This window comes from Prionailurus viverrinus, chromosome E1 (genome assembly GCF_022837055.1).
Source record: "Prionailurus viverrinus isolate Anna chromosome E1, UM_Priviv_1.0, whole genome shotgun sequence".
NCBI classification, from domain to species: Eukaryota; Metazoa; Chordata; class Mammalia; order Carnivora; family Felidae; genus Prionailurus; species Prionailurus viverrinus.
This window is the reverse complement of record NC_062574.1, coordinates 10,934,049-10,956,350: the sequence shown is the minus strand read 5'-3', so window position 1 is coordinate 10,956,350 and position 22,302 is coordinate 10,934,049. Positions and strand designations below refer to the sequence as shown.

At 57.3% G+C, this 22,302-nt stretch overlaps 2 protein-coding genes across 3 annotated transcripts in view; one reads left to right on the top strand and one right to left on the bottom strand.

Moving 5' to 3' along the window:
* FAM83G (family with sequence similarity 83 member G) overlaps nt 1-5,528 on the bottom strand; it is a 30,219-nt gene extending 24,691 nt beyond the window's left edge. The window contains exons 1-2 of one of the 2 annotated variants that reach the window (XM_047832231.1): nt 5,457-5,528; nt 4,338-5,000 (exon numbers count right to left, since the gene is read on the bottom strand). In XM_047832231.1, coding sequence (XP_047688187.1) covers nt 4,338-4,859 — 522 coding nt within the window. In that variant the 5' untranslated portion in view covers nt 4,860-5,000; nt 5,457-5,528. Of the gene's footprint in view, nt 1-4,337; nt 5,001-5,233; nt 5,412-5,456 lie in introns of those variants that run through there. The other variant, XM_047832230.1, reaches the window with a different exon arrangement.
* SLC5A10 (solute carrier family 5 member 10) overlaps nt 1-22,224 on the top strand; it is a 58,165-nt gene extending 35,941 nt beyond the window's left edge. The window contains exons 10-14 of the mRNA XM_047832237.1: nt 14,466-14,573; nt 16,869-17,019; nt 20,865-21,417; nt 21,807-21,864; nt 21,986-22,224. Of these exons, the coding sequence (XP_047688193.1) occupies nt 14,466-14,573; nt 16,869-17,019; nt 20,865-21,417; nt 21,807-21,864; nt 21,986-22,092 (977 nt within the window). The 3' untranslated portion in view covers nt 22,093-22,224. The remainder of the gene's footprint in view (nt 1-14,465; nt 14,574-16,868; nt 17,020-20,864; nt 21,418-21,806; nt 21,865-21,985) is intronic.
* Nucleotides 22,225-22,302: the final 78 nt, after the last annotated feature.

Here is a 22,302-nt window from a genome sequence, read left to right as displayed (position 1 = left end):
GCTGTCGGGCCCTCCCTCCTGCTCCAAAGGGACCCGCCGTGGCCTCAGCTGCCGGTAGCCCTGGTCTCCCCAGTCCTGTGTTGGTCATACTTGTGCCCCCACCCCCATCCCCGCTGGGGAGAGCACCGTGTCTGGGAGCCTGCTGGGGACAAGGAGCCTCGTGAAAGTGCTTTTACTGTCCTGAGTCAAGCTGGGGGCCAGCAGCAAGGCGCCAAAGCTCCCATCAGAGGCAGGGCTCAGAGACATCGGCCGTGATGCATTTTCTCCCGGGGAAAAGAGGCTCAGAGCCCACAGACCTGGGTGCTGGGTCCAGCTCCTCCCGCTGTTAGCTCTGTGAGCAAGATACCTGCCCTCTCTGAGCTCCACCAAGCCTCAGTTTCCTCATCTGCACTAAGGAGACAACACCTACTTTATGGAGTTGCCGGGAGGATTACAATGGGGGTAAAGTGCCCGCTCAGCACCTGGCATATAGCTGGCATTTAATAAACGCCTCATTAAGCTGCTTTTATTCTCCTGGAGCCAAGCCGTGAGCCAAGACTTCGGCGTGTGAAGGCAGGGGGTTGACAGAAAAGATGTGGGGTTAATCAGGCATCGTGAGGTTCCCGTCTCCTCCTGCTGTGTAGCCCTAGGCAAGAAACTTAACTTCTCTGGGTCTCCGTTCCCAAGCCCTGGCCTGGCAGGCACGAGAAGTGGGTTCTAGTCCGACCTTCGAAACTCATTCTCCCTCGTGCTCCATCCGTCTTCTCACCTGTCCGTGATTCCCACCTGCCCCTGGGATCTTCCCTGGGCTGTCTGGGTCTGGTGAAGCGATCCTTCGGGGGGGCCCATGTCATGGAGGGGGCCACTCCCTTCTCAGCCCCCTCCCGGACCCAGCCCAGCCTCAGCCCTCTCTCTGAGGCTGCAACAGAGAGAGACTGGGGCTCATCCCTCCTGGGCATGATACTACAGGCCTGGCCTCTGGTATGCAGTTGGAACCCCGAAGCAGGTTCTTCCCCAGGGAAATCACTGGTCCCCAGGGGCCGGGGGGGGGGGGGGGAGCGGCAGGCAGATGGCCTTCCATCTCAGAGACTTGGAGCCCAATGGGGCTAGAAGACGGCTCAGAGCACAGGCTGCCTGCTCAGGGCCACACAGCCGGTAGAGTTAGACCCAAGACCCTCCGGTCTCTCGTCCCAGAGAAGTCCAGAATCGCAGGGCAACAGGGTGTCAGAGCTGAAGGGACCCCTGACAATCTTCAGTGTTAGCCATTTTACAGATGAAATGACTGAGGCTCGTCTAGGGTCACACAGTGGCGGAGGCAGAGCAGGGACCCGATCCCAGCACTCTTGGCTCCTGGTACCAGTTCCGTTCTAGTCTTTGGGGAAAGAGGGGGGTTCAGAAGTCTTGACGGAGACACAGCCGCTCCCTGACGGCCAAGCCGGGGCGGGTTGAGCGTGTGCTGTGTCACTTCCCTGCCCCAGGGTCTGCCCGCCGTGAGGAGGTGGCGGGCCGGGCCGCCCTGAGTCAGCACCAGCCGCCCCGGCCCAGGTGCCCCGGCGGGCAGGGGGCGGGCAGTGTTTGGGCCCAGCGGCTGGACGGCGGGCTCCCCGTCCCAGGCCTGGGGAGGGGGAGTGTTCTCCGTGCATTGCTGCTGGGGGGACGAGGAGAGGATGCGGGGGCGCAGGGGAAGAGGTGATTCACGGGGAGAGATAAGGCAGGGAGAGGTCCCTGTGGCGGTGGGCGGGCCAGGCAAAGCACCTCGTCAGCCCCCGTCAGCATCCGTCAGCGGCACAGCCCAACGCTGGGGCCTGGGAAGCAGCCGGGGCAGGGCCGATGGGAGGATCGCAGGCAGCTTGGCTGAGCCGCCCCTCCCTGCCCTGCCTGTCGCTGTGCTCTGTCAGGCCAGGATGGGCAGGGGACCCGTCCTAGAGTCTGAGGACAACACAGGCCTGGTCCCCACCCCTCCACGCAAGAACTAGCTAGGTGACGCTGGCAGGGACTCAGCTGTCAGGCCTCAGTTCCTACATCTGAAAAATGGGCAGATAACACTACCTGAAATTATAAAGTGCCTCGCACTCAGAAAACAGTGGCTGTTATTATTGCCCGCCCACCCACACACCATGCTGGCCACGGGCCCCCTGGACGGAGTTGACAGGGAAGCGGCCAGGATGGAAAGCAGGGGCGTGGCTCACCCTGGTGCCGCGGGGTGTGAACAAATCCCTGTCCTCCGTGCCTCAGTGCTCTCATCTGACAGATGAGCCTCTACTGCCTCAGACCCTCCTCCTGGATCTGGGAGGCTCCTGCCGGCTGACAGCATGGGGCAGTCTCAGCAGGGGGGCCCCATTCTGAGGGGAACAGGGGGCAACGCCAGCCGATCGGGGGGCCACACCAACTGCAGTTACCACACAGACTGGGGTTCAAACCCGAGACAGACGTCCCCCCCCCCGGCCACGTCCTCTTAAGCGATGCCAGTAACCTGGTGCGGCCTTTGTGGGGAGCAAACAAAGTTTCGGGGGCCCATGGAACTGCATGGGGTGGCTGGGGCTTAGCCCCGGACATAGACACGTGGGGAGGGTGCGCCGGTGCCCAGCCTGGCCCCAGGCGCCCCTATCTGGCCCCCATCACCGGGCCAGGCCATCAGTCCTTCTGTCTGGGGGAGATTAGACTGGCCGGCTGTTCCCATGCCAAGCAGAGATCTGGTGTCTGCCTCCTTCCTACTCCTGGTGGGGAGGCGAGGAGCAGAGGAGGGGGAACCCTGGCACAGCAGGTCAAGCCCCACCCAGGGCCTCCGTTCTCCCATTTTTAAAAAAGGGGTCATGGGATCCCAACAGGCCCTCCCAGGGGACTGGGTTGCAGGCCCTCGGGTCAGGCACCGCGTCAGCAGCACCCTCCTGAGCCGTGGCAGGTGCAGGGCGGGTTATTCAGCCCAAGAACTATGAAGGCCCCTTCCCCCTCCCCCTTTCCCTCCTCTTCCTGAAACTCCTCCTCACCCCCGTCACCCGATTCCATCTTTACAACCGCCAAAGACGCAGCTTTGGTCCTAACCACCTCCAGCTGACACACCAGAAGAAACCCGAAGCCCCAAAGCTGCCTGGGATCAGGCCGAGAGCCAGGCTCCGAGACGCGAGCTATCTGACTCTGCTAGCCCCCTCAGGGGACAGGGACTCCACCTTTCTAGAAACCTAACCCGTGGCCACCTTGTCAGCTCCTGACCCACTTCTGGGTTCCCTGCCCAAGAGCTCCCCCACGCCCTGTCAGCCAGGATGGTCCCCAAAGCCAGCGTTCTGGGCTTGTGCGATTTGCTGCCCCGCTCTGGGCCCGGGGAAGGGTTAGACTCTGCCAGAAAGACCTCCGCGGACACACACATTGCTCATCACTCGCTGCTCTCTACTGAGCTCGGACCTGGCTTCAGAACCTTTCTCAACACTGTTCGCCACGCAGGCTTTACCAATCAGGATGTGCTTTACCAATCAGGCTTTATCAATCAGGATGTGCTTGGAAACCGAGAATTCCTCTCAGTAAGAAGGCGCACCAGTTCCCGGCCTGGCCCTTCCGAGGACGTGTGTCAGTGCATCGGCTGAGAACGACTACCCGCACCAGGGTACAGCACGGCTCGGCAGGGGTCGAGAACAGGCAATGCCTGAGGTCCCTTCACTGGCAAAATTCACAGGCGGACAACCCTGAGCTGAATTCACTCCGCTTCCACCCAGGGCCCACCCCCATCCCCTACATCCCAGCCTGGAAAGATTCTGCCATTGCAAAGCTCACACAGAGGCTCAGAGAGGGCGAGCAAGGCACTCTCCGTCAGCCCAGCACAGGCAGGAAAAAGGCACCTTTGAACTCGGACCTCCAGGCCAGCCTCAGATGGACTCAGGCTGTGTTTTAGTCTCCAGGCCTTCTCCACCAGTCCAGACTCTCTCCACTACCCAGGAAAAAGCAACACCAGAGGGTTCACGGCGTGTGTGAGAGCGTCCTGCTTCTCAGGGGTGAATCAGAGCCATCCTGAGGGACAGGAAGTGAAAGAAAACCTGGAGATTTCTCCCCGCCCCACCCCATCACAGCACCTTCTTCTGGGGAACGTGCTTGCAGCGTCTGGGGAGATCAGAGCCCTCCCCCAACAATGCACAAAGGCCCTTTGAGATGGGGTAACCCACCATCACCTGCCAGAGAACCTGGGTACCCTATCCCTGTGCAAAGAAACTCAGGAACCCCATGAGGGCAGGGGAGGAGGCAGCCAGGGAGGAAGCAAAGAGACCCACAAGAGAGAGACAGTGTTGCGGTCTCCGTATATGCTGGGGGCCGGACGCAGGCCCACTGAGCCAGCTTCCCTTCCGGGGACTCCCGCCCAGCAGCTGCCTCACCTTCTGGGCCTGGCTGATCATCTTTCGCACCACCTCTTTGATGTGGGCCTGCCCATCGATGGGGGGCTGCATGTAGACGCTGGCCCGGGTCACACCGCGGTAGGCAATGGTGTCGGGCCAGCCCAGGTCCAGCTGCGGGATGGATCGGTCGGACTTCTGGGGCCAGTACTCCAGAGAGGGCGGTGGCTCGGCCTCGGTGGGGGTCCCGCCTGCCCTGCTGGCCTCCTCGCTGTCACCAACCCCATTGTCCTCGGGCCCCCGGGGCCACTTGGCACCCCTCGGGTCCTCCGAGCCCGGGTCGTACACCTCGATGGTCTCCAGGATGCGCTTGAGCTCCAGCTCCGAGAGGAAGTCACGGATGTTCTCGCGCTTCAGCACCTCGTAGAAGGCCTCGCGGCCGTGGGCCACCAGGGCCTCCAGGGCCAGCCGCTGCTCCTCGCTGTAGAAGAACTCGGGCTTGGACTCGCTGGAGCGCCAGTTGACGTGGTTGTCGTCCAGACACTGCACCTGAGAGAAGGCCATGGTGCCACTGCCCCGACGCTTCCGCTGGGTGGGCGGGCGACACAGCACTCAGCAAGGTCGGGATCCTAATTCCCGCGCGACTGCGGCCCCGCGCACTCTTGGGGCTTCACCGGCGTCTCAGCAACTCTGCCCATAGGGAACCTGCGAGGGAGTCCAAGAGAACGCGGAGGTCAGGTCAGAGTGCAGGCGGGGACTAGGGAGGGGCGACAGGGCGGGGGTGGGGCGGCAGTGGGAGAGACGGCGGGGCGCGACCCACGCCAGGGCGCGCTGCGCCTCTATCAGTGGGGTTCAGGGGGGCACCCACATCCCAGAGGAATTCTGGAGCTGCCCAAAGTCCTGGGCAACTTCTGGGAGGAACTAGAGCCAGCAGGGACCTTCCCAGAAGTTTCCAAGAGTGGGAGGCAGGAGACAACTCGGATGGCCTCTGGCCCAGCTCAGCGGCGCCCAGCATTCCGACGGCTTCCGGGAACGGAGCGGGGTCTTAAAATCTCCGGGCGCCACGACCGGCAACCCAAGAGGCCTGCCCGGAGGAGGCTCGGGGAAGCGCGGCTGGCAGACGGCGCGTTGGAGGTCCGGGATCCGGGGGCACTCGCTTACCGGGCGGACGCGGGCGCGGGGACAGAGCCGGCAAGGAGAGCCCTGCGGCGAGAACGAAGCGCACAGGCAGGCGGCGGGCTGGTGACTAATGCCGCCCCGCCCACCCCACCTGCGGTCACGTGCCGCTCTGGGGGGCGGGGCCGGAAGCTGATTCACCCACCCCCCATCCCCCCCACCAATCCCTGAGAGACACCGACTTCGGGTGGTTGCGCGCCCCGTTTCCTCCGCTGCCTCCAGCCCCAGGTGGCCGAGTTCTGGAAAGCTCAGGGACCAAAGTCCAAGAACTCTTGGAACTGTGCAGCCCAGAGAGGGAAAGTGTTCTTACTGAGAACACACAGCAAATCAACAACTTTGCACCGCTCCAGCGCACCGCCCCTCCCCCTGCCCCCGGGGTGGGAGGACCTGTTGTAGCCTTGGTCCAACCCTACCAGTGCCTTGTTTCCTGGGTGGGACGGGAAGTCCGTGCAGATACCCAGCTGTCCAGTTGTGGAAGTAGAGTTAGGGTACTGGGCTGGGAGCCCCCAACGGAGGGATAGGGCACAGTCTGACCCACACTCAGGAAGGAGCCTTTACAGAGCCACGTGTGGACAGAGCAGATAGATAGCCAGTTCTTAGTCCCTGAGCCCTGCTCCCTGCTGGGAGGGGTACCTACCCAGGACTGGTCCTGCATGATGAGCAGCGCCCACCCGAACCCTGGCGTGGGAGGGCCAGAGAGGGCTGCTGGTGGGCTGGAGTCAGGCCCAACTATCTGCTCTGTGTCCTGGGGCTTGGGACCCTGGTTGGGGGGTGGGGGTGTGGGGACCAAATCTAACGGCAGGCTGCAAGGGCAGGGACAACAGAGCCTATTAAACCTGGATCTGGACAGGGCTGTGGCATGCTTGGGTGGGGATGGGGGCCCTGAGGACACTGGTCTGTGTTGCTGAGGGCTGGCTGGTGGCATCTCTAGGCCTCCCCCGTTCCAGAACCCCCCACCATCTATCCACCTGGGTCTATCACCCGGAGCAGTGTCTGCTCTCTCCAGGCCCAGCACCCCTGTGGTCCCCATCACTGACCCCTCAAGCCTCATGTCCTGTACTCCCTGCCATGAGCCGCCCCCCCCCCCCCCCCCAGCCACAGGGGCTTCACACTGTGTCTGGATGGCCCCAGAAGCCAGGCCCCTGCCTCTCCCTGAGCAGAGCCCCACAGGTGCCCCTAGCTCCTCCCAGGTAGGCGCACATATACCCACATCCTCCCTACCAGACTCAGTCAGAAGGGAGAGGCAGACAGTCCCAGTGAGCAAGCACTGCCTTGGGAGTCCTGAAGCCTGATTTATGTCACTGCCACTGAGGGCCCAGATCAAGAGTCTCTCTGGGCATCAGCCTCTCTTTTTGTTCTTATGACTGCACAGGGGCCTGGAGGCTCATGAAGGGAGTCCTGGCTCTCAGGGCTGAAAGGCATATAGCCCTCCAACCTCTACAGTTACCTGTCCATAGTTACAGATGCACAGGAAATTGTTAAGACAAAAAGACAAAACACAAACCAACCAACCACCAACAGAGAGGTTGCGTGCAGCCTTCACCCTGTTTCTGCCAGTGGTATCATCTTGTAGAACTATCGTACAATAATGCGGTAGCCAGAAAATTGACATTGGTGCATTCCAGAACTTGTTCAGATTTCACCAGTTTACATGTGTTCATTTGTGTGTGTGTGTGTGTGTGTGTGTGTGCATGCTCATGTACACACGCAACCTTACCACCTGTGTAGATTTGGGTGGCCACCCCTGCAATTGGGATGCAGAACCCTTCTGTCATCACCAAGACCTCCCTCTTGCCAGCCATACCCACATCTCCATCCCTAACCCCTGTCAGCCACTTGTCTGTTCTCCATGTCTACAATTTTGTTATTTCAAGAACGTTATATAAATGGAAAACACAGTATTTAACCTTTAGGGATTAGCTTTTTTTCCACCCAGCATAATTCTCTAGTGAGTCATCCAGATCATCGTGTATATCAGTAGCTTGTTCATTTCTGTGGCTGACAAGTATCCCATGGCCTAGATGCACCAGAGCTCGCTTAACAGTTTCTCCTGTTGAAGGACACTGGGCTGTTTCCAGTTTGGGGTTATTACGAATAAAGCTGCTATGAACATTCATATATGTATTATACATATTCATTTGTGTAGGTACTGTATTATGTCTATTTTCCTGCCAACGACATCTGCGTGATCTAATTTATCCACATCCGTGATGGCATTTTATGTTATCACAATTTTTTTATTTTTTCCATGCTTGTAGGTGTGTAATAATCTCTTATTATGGTGTTAATTTGCGTTATCCTAATGACTAATGATATGCAACATATTTTCATATGCTTATTTGCCACTGTATGTTCTCTTGGGTGAAATGTCTGTTCATGTGTTTTGCCCATTTTCTAATTGGATTGTTTGATTTTTGAGAGCTTTTTATATATTCCAAATACAAGGTCTTTGTCAGGTATATAGTCCACATATATTTTCCGCTGGTCTGTAACTTTTTCTGTTTTTTCTTCTTTTTTAAGGTATAGAATAGAATATTATTAACTATAATCACTACACTGTACATTAGATCCTCAGAATTTATTCATCTTATAATTGGAAGTTTGTACCCTCTGACTAACATCTCACCTCTTCCTCCCACCCCACCCCACCCTCAGCCCCTGGTAGCCATCATTCTACTCCTTTTTCTATGAGTTTGACTTTTTTAGATTCCACTTGTAAGTGAGATCGGACAGTATTTGACTTTCTCTGTCTGACTTACTTCACTTAGCGTAATGCCCTCAAAGTCCACCAATGTTGTCGCAAATGGTAGGATTTTCTTTCTCAGGGCTGAATAGTATTCTATTATATATATGTATATATACGTGTGCGTGTGTGTGTGTGTGTGTGTGTGTACATATATATATACCACATCTTTACCCATTCATGTGCTGATGGACCCTTTAGTTTGTGTCCATGTCTTGGCTACTGTAACTATGCTTCAATGAACATGGAGTGCAGATATCTCTTCAACATAGTGACTTCATTTCCTTAAGATACATGCCCGGGGTGCCTGGGGGGCTCAGTCAGTTAAGCATCTGACTCTTGATTTAGGCTCAGGTCATGATGTCACACTTTGTGAGATCAAGCCCCGAGTCAATGGAGCCTGCTTGGGATTCCCTCTCCCTCTCTCTGCTCCTCCCCCACTTGCTTGCACTCCTGTGTGTGCTCTCTCTCTCTCTCTCTCAAAAAAAAAAAAAAAAAAGATAGATATACTCAGATGTGGCATTGCTGGATCATATGGTAGTTCTATTTTTGTTTTTTTAAGATTTTATTTTTAAGTAATCTCTACACCAAATATGAGGTTCAAACTCACAAACCAGAGACCAAGAGTCCCATGCTCTACAGACTGAGCTAGCCGGACACTCTTCTATTCTTAATTCCTTGAGAAACCTCCATACTGTTTTCTTGTTTTCCTTAGTTGCTGCACTGACTTATGCTCCTATTGGTAGTACACACACACACACACACACACACACACACGCACGCACACACACACAACGGGTTCCCTATTCTCTACATCTTTGCCAACACGTTATCTCTTGTCTTTTTGATGAGAGCCATTCTAATAGGTGTGAGGTGATATTTCATTGTGGTTTTGATTTGCATATCCCTGATGACTAGTGATGTTGAGCATTTTTTTTCAGGTACCCATTGACCATTTGTATGTCTCCTTTGGAAAAATGTCTACTCAGATCTTCTGCCCATTTTTTATTATTATTTAAAAAAAATTTTGTTTTCAAAAAATTTTTAATATTTATTCATTTTTGATAGAGACAGAGCATGAGCAGGGGCGGGGAAGAATCTGAAGCAGGCTCCAGGCTCTGTGCTGTCAGCACAGAGCCCGATGTGGGGCTCAAACCCACAAACTGAGAGATCATGACCTGAGCTGAAGTTGGACACTTAACTGACTGAGGCACCCCTGCCCATTTTTTAATTGGATTGTGTTGTTATTGTTTTTTGTTTTGTTTGCTATTGAGTTGTATGAGTTCTTTATATTTTTTGGCTATTAACCCCTTATCAGATATATGGTTTGCAAATATTTCTTCCCAATCCATAGGTTGCCTTTTCATTTTGTTGATGGTTTCCTTTGCTGTGCAGAGGCTTTTAAATCTGATATTGTCTCATTTGGGGGCGTTGTTTTGTTTTGTTTTGTCTTTTTGAAGATCTTTGCTTTTGGTGTCAAATAAAAAAAAAATCATTGCCATGATCAATGTCAAAGAGCTTACTCCCCACTCCCCCCTCCATGTTTTCTTCTAGGAATTTTACATTCAAATCCTTAGTCCATTTTGAGTTGGTTTTGTGTATGTTATGAGATAGCAGTCCAGTTTAATTCATGTGCATGTAGCTGTCCCGTTTTTCCAACACTATTTATTGAAGAGACTATCCTTTCCCCATTGTATATTCTTGGCTCCTTTGTCATAAATTGATTGAATATATATATAGAGAGAGAGACCATATATATAGTCTCTATTGTGTTATATTGATCTATGTGTCTGTTTTTGTGCCAATACTGTACTGTTTTGATTACTATAGGTTTGTAATATAGTTTGAAATCAGAAAGTGTGATGTCTCCAGTTTTTCTCTTCTTTCTTAAGATTACTTTGGCCATTTGGGGTCTTCTGTGGTTGTATAGGAATTTTTTGGATTATTTTTTTCTATTTATGTGAAAAATGCTGTTGGAATTTTGATAGGGACTACATTGAATCTGTCGATGGCTTTTGGTGATAGGAGCATTTTAACAACATGAATTGTTCCAATCCATGAACATGGTATACCTTTCTATTTATTTGCATCATCTTCAATTTCTTTCATCGGTGTCTTATAATTTTCATCACATGAGTCTTTAATCTCCTTGGTTAAATTTGTTCCCAGGTATTTTATTATTTTTGATGCCATCATAAATGGGACTGTTTTCTTAATTACTCTGATGGTTCATTGCTAGTGTCTAGAAACACGACTGATCTTCATATATTGACTGCATATCCTGCAACTTTACTGATTTGTTCTGTAGCTTTTGTTTTTTATCCTTTTCACAGGTGTCTTACACAGAACTTTTAATTGTGATGAAGTCTACTTTATCCATTTTTTCTTTTATGGATATTGCTTTTGATGTCAAGTCTAAGAACTCTTTGCCTAGCCGTAGGTCCTGAAGATTTTCTCCTATTTCCCCCCCTGAAAAAGCTTAATAGTTTTTACATCGTACATTTAAATCTGTGATCTATTTTGAATTAATTTTTGTATCAGGTGTAACATTTAGGTTGAGGTTGAATTTTGGCCTCTGGACGTCCCCCAAAAGGACTTTACAGAGGAGGAAACAGCCTCAGAGACCTTAAATAATCACCCAGGATCACACAGTAGGGCACTGGGATAGCTGGACTTAAACCCAGGTCTGTGTGCTTTTCTCCTACTCCTTACGGCAACATCCACATCTGGACTGTCTCCCAGGGATGGGCCAGGCCTCGATAGGGAGTGGGGAGCACCTTGATTGGCCCTCAGGGTGTTGTGTCCAATGGCCTCATTGGGAAGAGTCATTCAGTCCATCAACAAACACTGGCAGAAGCTGTCACAGGTCACCGAGTTATTGGTACCATGAGGATATTGCCCAAAGCCTGCGGACATCCACAAGTTGAGAGTATGAATTCATATGAATTCCCTGAGTTTATGAAGGGAAGAAGGGTATTCCAGAGAGAGGGAACAGAAAACACAGAGGCCCAGAGGTGTGGCTGAAAGTGGCTAGGTGGGTAGAGGGCCACGAATGGCACAATTAGAGGGTTGTGATCCCTCCTGCAGGGGATGGAGAGCCACGGAAGTATATGAGCAGGGAGGGTGGTGGGCAGATTAGTGGTTTTAGATGTTTCCTCTGCGGCTTGCAGGGTGGGTGGGTAAGAGGGGAGAAGACAGTACAGTAAAGAGGTGGAGTTCACCTGGGCACCAAGCCCAGTGGCTGGACGTGGCATTGGCCACAGGGAGGGAGAACATGGGGGACAAGGAGAGGGACAACTCCCAGGCTTCTGGTGTCGGCCCTGGCTGACAGAGGTGCCAATGCAAAAGTAGAGCCTAGTTGGGGAGCTCCCAGGCCCACAGAAGCTGGTTCTCTCGCAAACTCAGAAACCCCGTTCTCAGTTCCCTGGCTCTCACTGTCCTGAGGCTGCTCACTCTTGAATGTGGCATATTCAGGGGACTTTAAGTGGAGACACCTCTGCGGCTGTCATAGAGGAGAGGTTCTTCTTGCTGTTCAGCACAGACTCCGGCAAGTGAGCCAGTGGTGCCCAGAGGCGGTGGCCCAAGCCCAGAGCCTGGAATGGGCTGAATTAACTCGACCAGAATCTCCTGACTCCGGCTTTCTGAGCCATTATGTGGCTGTGACTCTCCCAAGAGGGCTGGGTCCTCCAAGCACCACAGCCAGCCAGTGCAGGCCCAGAACCTGTCAGGAGGGACCCATCACCTGCCCTCTGTGTGCTGGACCCCAGTGCTCCCTGGAGTCCTGCCGTGGGGCCCTGGGCTTTGTCCTGGGCCCGACTATGGGTCCCAGGCAAGTCATGCTCTTTCTGGCTCTCAGCTGCTCACCCGCTGGGCTGCGGGTGGGAAAATAGGGCAGCTGGATCAAACAGTGCCTGACCTCCATCATGGCTCTTTCTGGCATCCTTTCTCCGTCTCCTCCTTCCCTCCTAGGCCTTTCCTCCTTCCTCCCTACCATTTACTTGGTTACTCACTCATTCATTCGCAAATGTTCACAGGATCTCTCCTCTGGGCGAGCCCTGAACTGACTGAAAGCTAGGACTGGGAGATGGATGATTCAGACCCAGTGTCCGCCCTTGGGGAGCTCCCAGTCTAATGGGGGAGGTAAAATATACAAACAATTGTGATTCAGTCCTTGGCCACAGGAGCCTTTGAGAGGAAGCTGCTTTGCCCTGGTTGTGGGGGGAGGATTTGGAAAGGGGGGTATCAGAGGAAGCCTCAGAGGACAAGCCCTTTGCAATGGGCCATGGAGCAGGAGGTAAACAAGGGTAGGACAGAGCCCTGGGAGGAGGGGACCTCGTCTGCAGAGGCATGGAGGTGGCAAAGGGCTGGGTGTGTAGGAGAAAACGCAAGCAGGTCAGGGTGGCTGATGCGTGCATGCTGGATGGGACCAGTTGTCAAGGACCTTAGATGCTGTGGGAAGGATTTTGTTTCCAGGAAGCCAAGGGCTCCAGGGGTGTGGGTGGAGGGGGCTCCTGAGTGAAACTGTAATTTCGCCAAGGATGGGACAGATGGAAGGGAGGCAGTGGGGAGCGGGGGCCCAATTTGTATGAGAGGAGATAGAGCAGAGCAGGGGGCCAAGTGAGGCCAGCAGGGCCGTGGGAGGAGAAGACTGTGGGGCTGGGGGACTGGATGGGGGGAGAGGAGAGAAGGGAGTGAGCTCTTACTGGGCCAGGGAGAGGGAAGAGGACATGTCTGATTGGACACTCTGAGTGGGAGGTGCCAGGGATGACAGGCAACAGGTGTCCCCGACACCCATTGCTCAAGAGAGGGTCTGGGCTACTAGAGACCGGGATGCTAGGTCATTGGGGGTGGGGTGATGCTGCTCCAGCCTCGCTGGCCTCGAGGAAGGGGATCTGAGACCCCCCCCCCCCCGAAGTGGGTTGGGCATCTATAGAGGAACTTTTCAGAAGGAACATCGGAGGGGACAGTACTTAACTCAGAAGTGCCTGGTCTGCAAAGGAAGCAGCGCGTCCCAAGAATGCCGGTGCCTGCCGCCATATTGAAATTTAAGCCCCCAAACTGCCCCCCTCCCCTCAGAGCGGCTCTCACTCCTGTCCCCTTGGGGCTTCTGTTTCTGAACTTCCCCCGCAATCACCATCTTCTCGTCTACTCTGCTCTCTGCAGGCCCCTGCTGAAAATCCCAAGGGACGGGGGCCACAAGGTGTTTAGAGAATGTTCCACGGGAGGAGCACGTGACCGCGGGGTTGACCGCCATTACCCACACTGTGCTGGGGAGCCCCGGCTGCCGCGGGGGCAGTGGAGGAACAGGGTCACACGGGAGCCAGGCACCGTGGTTCCTGCCTCCAAACAGGGTTCTGCAGAGACAGCTTGCTAGGGCGGCCTGGGGGTAGGGTTCAGTCCAGGACACCCATTAATCCCGTGTTCACTCAACAAGAGAGAGGTTAGTGTGCGCTGCTCCGGCCTTGGGGAGGTGGCCTCAGTGAGACCAAGCCCCCTCCTCACCAGCTCACCAGCCCCTTGGAAAAGCAAAAACAAGCAGTCCCCAGTGGTCTGGAGTAAAGAGATGAGGAAAATCTTCCCCCGCCTGGGAAGGCCTGGGGAGAGGGGCTGGTGGAGAAGGCCTAAGGTGGCAAGGTGGGAAGGGGACAAGCCCAGAGGAGCCTGGAAGAGCCCAGCATCACGACGATTGGAGGGGTTTTGTTGACTGCTGAACTGCCGGGTAGTTCTGACCAGGACATGATCTGACTCCCCTGTGTTTTAGGGGTCTTCCCTTAACACCCAGACATAGCTCCAGGTCAGGGTCAGGAGGAAAGGCCCCAGCCTGAAGCTCTGAGCCCAGGGGTGGGGGAAGGTGCCCCTCTAGCCTGCATTTGCCCCTCTGGGGAGAAGAGCTGGGGGCCGGAGGGGGGTGAGGGAGACTAGCGCCCCAGATGGGTACAGATGGCGGACTGCTCACATGGGCAGAGCCACACTGCAGGCGACCCCCTGGCCTGGCTGGGGAGGGGGAGAAGGCGTTGTGACAGAGGACGACAGAAAAAAAAAAAAAATCAAGGCATTAGGGACCAGAATAGAGGCCAGCCCCCTCCTCGTGACCCAGACTGGAAAACAGACCTGGGGGTGAGTAGCTGGTGGTCAGAGGTGGTGACGGACAGAGCAGGTCAGGCCCAGGGTCTCGGCCACACCAGGGGCTCAGGTGTGTCGGGAGGATGGGGTGGGGCAGGTGGAACATACTGGGCGTCCCTTTCCTGCAGATGACGTGGGCTGCGTGGTGCCGTCTGAGTGCCTTCGGGCCTGTGGGGCCGAGATCGGCTGCTCCAACATCGCCTACCCCAAGCTGGTCATGGAACTGATGCCCGTAGGTGAGATTCTGGGTGGGGTCTGGGCGGCCTGTGGGGTGGGACCAGTGAGGGCCAGGGGCCCTGGGGGCTGCGGAGGCCACTCTGGATCCAGTGTGACGCCCACGCAGGACGTTCCCCTCCTAGGGGAAAAGAGGAAATAGTATAACAGAGCACACGCTCATGGCACCCCCCCAGGGGCCAGGCATTGTTCCGAGGACTTTCCACGTGACCATTTTGCATCTTCCTCTCAGGAACCCTAAGTGCTGTTATTATCATCCCCACTTTAAAGGTGGGGAAACTGAGACCCACAGAGCTTAAGAGACCTGCCCAAGGTCACGTGGCAGCTGGGCTGCAGAGCTGGGCTCTGAACTGGGATAATCTGCCTCGTCCTCTTAACCTGTGCCGTTGGAGCCCTTGAGTAAGGTCGCCGTTGTCTCTTCTTCCCAGGCCTGCTGGGTGCCAGACCCTTTTACGGACCGCTTCCCAGTTATGGCTATGAGGTAGTTATTAGCTCCATTTTACAGATAGGGAAAGTGAGGCACAAAGAGGGGAAAGTGACTTCTCCATGGCTAGAGTGGCTGAGATGCCCCAGTCCGTCTGCCGGGGCTCCAAGACCACTGCTCACTCCGCTAGGATCCGGGGCTCAAGCCCCCCATGAGTTCCTGCCTCCCCCAGCTGGTGGCAGTGAGCCTTCTGAGACCCTCCGCGGCCTGGTTTCACCACCAGATTCTCCAACCCTAAGTGTCTCCCTCCCTCCCTGTGGCTTCCTCTGTGGAAGCTGGATTCCTGGCCCCACCCTCCCTCCCTCCCGGGGTGCCGAGGCCCAGGGGATGTGGGTGCACGGACCTGGGATCAAAACTCCGCTCTGCCACTTGCTGGCTGAGATATTTGGGGCGTGTCACTTTCAGTGTCCTCCTTTGTAAATTGGAGATCGTGACGCCTACCCACCCCTCAGCGTGGTTGCTGGGATTAAACCTAAGAATGTAGGGACGGTGCCTGGCCCAAGGCTTGGCCTCGCTGTGGGCTCCCACCTCTGGGCCTCACCTTCCTCTTCCGTTCTGGGGGCTGGGAGGAACTCGCTAAGCCCCCAGCCATGGTTGGACCATAGCCTCTCTCTAGGCCGTCGGCTCCCTGTCTGAGAAATGGGTAGAGAATAAACCCCGAGTTAATCCATCTCCCTGAGCAAGAGACACAGGATGGAGAAATGTTTGGGGGAAAACCATGGCCTAACTCGCTTTTCTTTGGGGGCCAGCCCAGTCAGCCTGATAAGTGAACAGAGAAGGCCATGGGATGCTTGCAAGTCACACAGCAGGTCAGGCACGGAAGCAAGTCCAGGCCAAAATGGCACCCAGGAGGCTGAGTCCTCAGGGGAGGGGGCCTGTGTCAAGTGTATCCTAGGGCAGGGGTTGGAGGAGAGACAGAGAATCTGCGGAGGTGGAGGAGGGGCTTAGACACTTGAAGAAAAGTTACGAGAAGCCTTGGAGATAGAACCAGACCAAGTCCCAGAGAGGGGAGGCGACCAGCCTTATGCCACACAGCACTGAGTTACAAATTGAGCATCCTTCTGTCTCTCAGGGCTCCCCACCCTCAGCTCCGCTCAAGCCCGTGACTCCCGGAAGGCTTTGCAAAGAAGGGCCTTGCCCACCTCGGTGGGGACGCCCCCTTGTTTTCCCCCGGAACTGCATTTCCTTTCCTACAAAGCCAACAAGAAAGGGGACCCCCCAGTGCCTGCTGGGGCCTGCCACCCACAAGAAATGGCAGGAAACCCCAGACACCGGGCCACTGCGCCCTGACCGAGTGGTGACCTCCAGGCAGAGGGTCCCGCCCCAGGCCTTCCTCTCCCCACCCCACCCCAGAGTTTTGCCTCTGGCTGCGGTGAGTCCCTGGGCACCTCTCCTCCCGCTAGGACCTTCCACTTCCTCATCTGTCGGACGGGTTAATAATGCTTCACTTGAAGTCCTAGGTGTGAAAGTGCTTTTTCACCTGCAAGGCTTTATGGAAACAAGGTGCTGATAACTGCACCCTCAAGAGCAGAAGCAATCACGGGAAGCCACAAATCCAGAAGTTTCGACCACCTCCCCCCCACCCCCGCCCCGCCATTGGCCCTTGGCCTCCCAGCCTCTTGTGTTTGGGTCTCTGTCCCCGGAAACCTCCAAACTCCCTCCCCCCGGGGCTCTGCTCTCGAGGACTTGTGCATGGCCGATGCTGACCAGGGGGGCCTCAGGGGACCTCAGGGGCCTCAGGGGTCCTCAGTAGGACACGGGCAGCAGGGGCTCCCGAGCAGAGTCACGGCGGCCCTGTCTTCCCGACCCCCAGGTCTGCGGGGGCTGATGATTGCAGTGATGATGGCCGCACTCATGTCGTCGCTGACTTCCATCTTCAACAGCAGCAGCACACTTGTCACCATGGACATCTGGAGGCGGCTGAGGCCCCTCGCTGGCGAGCGGGAGCTGCTGCTCATTGGCCGGTACGGTTGGGGGTGGGCGGTGGGAGGGGTCGTGCCAGGCACCGGGGACAGGCTGGGACCCAGGCTGCCCCAGCCACACGACGACGGCCCGTGGGGCCCCACCAACGGGGGGCTTTGAGGGGCGAGTAGGAGTTTGCCAGTTGCGGAGGAACTTCCCAGGAAGGAGAGGATACAAGGAGCCAGAGTGTCCTGTCCATCCCACATCCCACATCGCTCTGGCCACCCGTTCATGATCACGGCCCTCATCGTAGATGTATCTTGGACTCTGAGCTGAATCTCTGAGGGCATTTCTGCTGGGTAGAGTCCCCCTTCCCCGGTCACCCTGTGGATCTGTCTGTCTTCCTAAAATCTGAGCCCTTAGCCCTCCTGATGGTTTCCAGCTGCCCCGCAGAGGGCCCAGAGCCAGTTCTCAGGATGGCCACACTCAGGCCACAGCTGTCCCTGGCCCCACTGAGTTTCTTCCCGTTTCCTCCTAGCCCTGCTAGTCCCCTCCTTATCACCTTGAGGAGCCTCCCTGATCTTTCTAGACTTTGCCCAAGTGTCCCCCCTCCTCCACGCAGCCCTCCCTGATAGGCCTGCCTGAGGAGTGAGCCCCTCTCCCCTCTAAGCCTCCCACAGGACATGTGGCCCCTATAGGTCCACCTGTCTCCCTGATGCCCCCCACCCCCCACAAAGACAGGCAGGGGCCATGTCTGGCCCAGCCCTCCATCCCTGTACTCGGCGGAGAGTCCTTTGGGGTGAACTCAGCAACGGGTAATGAGAGGTTGGTGCCTAGTGTGTGAACGTGACCTCCCGCTTGGGCCCTCTCCCAGCTCCCACCCTCCTGTGCCCCTCCGAGGCTTGCTCCCCCAACTCTGCCCGTCCGGTCGAAGGGCCCAGCTTCTGGTGCGCGTCTTGACCGAGAGTGCACCCTGCGGCCCCCTGCCCTTGGCTCTCATCCTCAGGGCGGGGTCTCTGCTGCAACTCCAGGCAGGTGGCCCAGTGACGTAAGTCAGCCCCACTGCTGTCAGAAGGGCTCTGTCGGGACACGCCATTCAGCAGGCGAGTGTGAGCTCATCTGCAGGCTCCCAGCCTCCTCCAAAACAAGGAGCCTCTCCCTCTGGCCTTGCACGAAGCTTCTGTGTCAGCAGGTCCTGGCCCCTTGACCTCCTCTCCCCCCCTGCGTTGTTCCCCCGCCCCTCCTCAGTGGCCCCGTGGCCCCGAAAACCTGCCCCTATCTGGCAGACTCCTCCAAAGCCCTTCCGGGCTCGGCATCCCGGGACCAAGTGCCCTCCAGCTGCCCAGAGTGTGACCGGGTCTGGGACACAGGTAGCCTCAGTGCCCGCTCAGTGGCCCCCATGTCTCTTGCCCCCGACTTCCTGGCCTCCTCAGAAGCAGGCTTCTCTCCTCTTCCCACCTGAAGCCAAAGTCCTAACTGCCCCCCCCATTCCAACTCACCCCCCCGCCATGGTGCCCTTGACCCTCCTTCCCACCTCTTCTACCATGTCAAGCCCCAGCCAACCCAGGCTCCACCAACCTGCCTGTGGGCATAAGGCTGTGTGACACAGGGCAGGTTGCTCACCCTCTCTGGGTCCCAGTTCCCTCAGCTGCCAGTTTGGTGCAGTGGAAAGGGTCTCATGCTAGGTGTTGGGCCAGGGTTCAGCTCGAAAAGGCCTCCCTCGTGCAGCACGGGGACACCCCCCAACACCTCCAGCCTCTTCCTGCTTAAAACAACACCGTTTAAGCTGCGTTTCCTCGATGGTGTGGCGTCCTGGGTCTCTGGAGCCTCAATCCAAGGAGGTGTGGGACTCACAGAGAGGGGTAACAGAGCATGTCCAGAAGCCTGGGGAGGAGGCCATCGTGGGGCAGGGACAGGCAGGGGCATGCCAGTGACCCTGACAGTCTCATCAGGTTGGGGTGGCACCAGAGGAGCCATCACAGGCCTGGGGCAAGTGACAGACCCGCATCTGGGGCCCTGATCTTTGCCAGGGCCTTTTGCTCCTGCTCCCCCCTTCTGTCTGCCATTCTCTGTTATCCAGTCCACAAGGAGTGCCCGACGCCCCCCTATTATCCTGCATCAAGCTGAACAATATGGGGGATCCAGAGAGATCTCAAAGCCCTTGAGGGCCACCCCCCCACCACCGCAGCTGTAGCCCAGGAATGATGGAGAGGGTCAGTCATCCCGACAGCAGTGTGTGTGCAGGAAGGGGTGGGGTTGGAAGGCTTCCTGGAGGAGGAAGGCCTTGAGCTGAGCCTTGGAGGAGGTCAGCCAGGGGAGGAATTGGAGAAGGACATTCCAGGCAGAAGGAACAGCCTCTGGGCCTGGGGTCTCTCTGGCAGCCTGATGGTGACTGAGTTGGAAGGGGAAGCCCTGGAGAGCAGGGGGAAGGCTAGGGCCGCAGTCCAGACCGGCCTGGAGAGGCCAGGCCCCGCACACAGACACTGAGCCCTGTGTGGGCTGCAGAAGACTGTGTGGGGAGGGCGGGGTGGGCTGGGTGTCCGTGGAGCCCGCCTATGCCTTTGAAGAGGGCAGCGCCCGCCTGCCTGCCAGGCTAAGGGTTAATTAGCCTTAATCAAGGTGGTACCTCCTTCCTCCACCCTCTCCCTCAGGCCTGGAAGGGAAGAAAGGGAGGCGGGCAGACAGGCACACAGGAAGGACCCGCCCCAGCTGCAGAGGTGGCCTCTCTCGCCCTTGCTGTCCCGTCTAGGGTTCCAGGGGGGTCTCACCCACCACCCTCCTTGGGGGTGAGGTGTGCCCAAGTGACCCAAGACACAGGGGCAAGGGGCACTCAGCCAAGGAGGAGCAGATAGGACACCTGACCCCAGCTCTGCCTCCTTAGCTGGGCCCCACCTCTCTTCGAGGCTGGAGGGCGACCCTCCTCTGCCTAGAAGCCCTCTGGGATCGATACTTCCTCTGGGCTCCCTGAGCCCAGCCCTTAGGACAGAGTAACAGACTCATCTACTTTCTTTGCCCTGCTGTCCGTGCTGGGGAGGGACAGGGCCCACTCGTCACCCAGTCTGGGCTTCTCGCACGGTGCCCTGCACTCCGGTGGGCTTCTGAACGGGCGACTGCTGAATGAGTGAGCGAAGCACGTCCCCGCGGCGGAGGCCTTGCACTGAGAGGGGAGGCAGGCAGGGGCTGGAAGGAGGGGTCCACACAGGGGAGGGAGGCAGAGGGGCTCATTCCGGCCAGAGGTCTCAGGCTTCAGAGCTGAGGAGTCCGGGCCCCGACCCAAGCCTTGCATTCTTAGGACAGAGGTCACCCTGTGATGGGTGCAGGTCTGCAGCCTCAGGCTCTAGTGGTGAGGAGGGTTTCAGCCAGAGGCCACCAGCACTAGAGAAGCTGCGGGGGTGGGGGGGGGGGTCAGTCTGGCTGGAATGTGAGGGCCGCAGGCCTCTCAGGAAGCCGGCAAGTGTTTATTGAGCGCCTATTGTATGCCAGGGGATGCAGCAGTGGGCTCCATGGTTGAGGCTCCCACCTCCCCTGGTGCTTCCAGCCGGGCCGGGGAGATGGACAGGGAGCATGTAAACTGCCCCCCAACATACCTCTGTTTGTCCCCTGGGATGAGTGCCTTGAAGACAAAGAGGAGAGCCTGGGGGGCCATGGCCGGGGGGGCTCCCTGAGGGCTGACGCAGTGGAGACCCCAGGGACAGGTGGAGTCGGGGCGGACCTGCAGGCGGCAGGAAGCCATGGAAGGGTGGGGGCAGGGCAGGGCCGGCCACATCCCCAGAGGAGCAGACCAGAGGCCAGGGAGGAGGCTGGGGTGGCCGGGGACGGCTGGAGAGCGCATCTTAGTGGCTGCGGGAGATGCGGGAGAATTGAGGGAGGGTCTTCCGGGACGAGCACGCCCACTGCCTGCCCACAGGCTGGTCATCGTGGTGCTCGTGGGCGTCAGCGTGGCCTGGATCCCCATCCTGCAGGACTCCAACAGTGGGCAGCTCTTTATCTACATGCAGTCGGTGACCAGCTCCCTGGCCCCCCCAGTGACCGCAGTCTTTGTTCTGGGCATCTTCTGGCGGCGTGCCAATGAGCAGGTGGGTGGGGGATGGGCAGCACCGGGGCAGACAGGACAGGGGGGGTCGGGGCTCGGTCCCCTCCCCGCGGACGGGCTGCCTCTGGCTCACATCTTCCCCTGCCGCCCGTGTGCGTGCTGGGGGAACCTGGGCCCTCACCGTCCTCCTGCCCTGCCTCCCCTTCCCCAGGGGGCCTTCTGGGGCCTGATGGCGGGGCTGGCCCTGGGTGCCACTCGGCTGGTCCTGGAATTCCTGCACCCCGCGCCCCGCTGCGGTGACCCGGACACGCGGCCTGCTATCCTCAGCAGCATGCACTACCTGCATTTTGCCGTCGCCCTCTTTGTGCTCAGCGGGGTCGTTGTGGTGGCTGGGAGCCTGCTGACGCCACCCCCCCAGGGAATCCAGGTGAGCCTGCCCCGGCCCCTGACTCTGACCCCTGACCCTCTGCGACTCAAGAATTTTCCAGCTCTTGGGGCTCCTGGGTGGTGCAGTCGGTTAAGCATCCGACTGTTGATTTCAGCTCAGGGCGTGATCTCGTGGGTTACGAGTTCAAGCCCCACGTCGGGCTGACAGCGCTTGGGGTTCTCTCTCTCTCCCTCTCTCTCTGCCCCTCCCCTGCGCTCTCTCTCTCTCTCAAAATAAATAATCAACTTTAAAAAAATAAACAGAATTTCCTAGCTCTTGACCCCCGTCCCCTTTTGAACCCAGCTGCCCACTTTCCGTCACCGACCCCTGACCCTGTCTGGGCCCGCCCCTGTCCTGCCACACCCCCACGTCCCGATCGTTCTCCGCAGATTGAGAACCTTACCTGGTGGACCTTGGCTCAGGATGTGCTCGTGGGAGCCAAAGCAGGTACGTGTGTGACCCTAGGCTCCGAGTCTCTCTCCCACCCCAAGGCACCCTGGACGTAGGAGTACGAAGTGTGGCCCTGTGGTCCTCACCTGTCTCCCTCTCCTCCCCCTACCTCCTCCAGGCGATGGCCAGACACCCCAGAAACACGCTTTCTGGGCCCGTGTGTGTGGCTTCAACGCTATCCTGCTCATGTGTGTCAACATCTTCTTCTACGCCTACTTCGCCTGACGCTGGCCCCGTGGCCAAGAAGGCTGGAGCGCTCGGAATCCTCAGGTCTACCTCGCTTTCACTGAGGACACCGAGGCCCAGAGACCCAGGGACTCCCCTCGCGACTGCGTAGCCGGTCCGGTGCCCACACACCAGTTGAGCCGGCAAAGGAGGAGTCCTAAAAAGGTCGGGGGGCGACGGACAGAAAGAAGGTGGTATTTCGAAACCAGC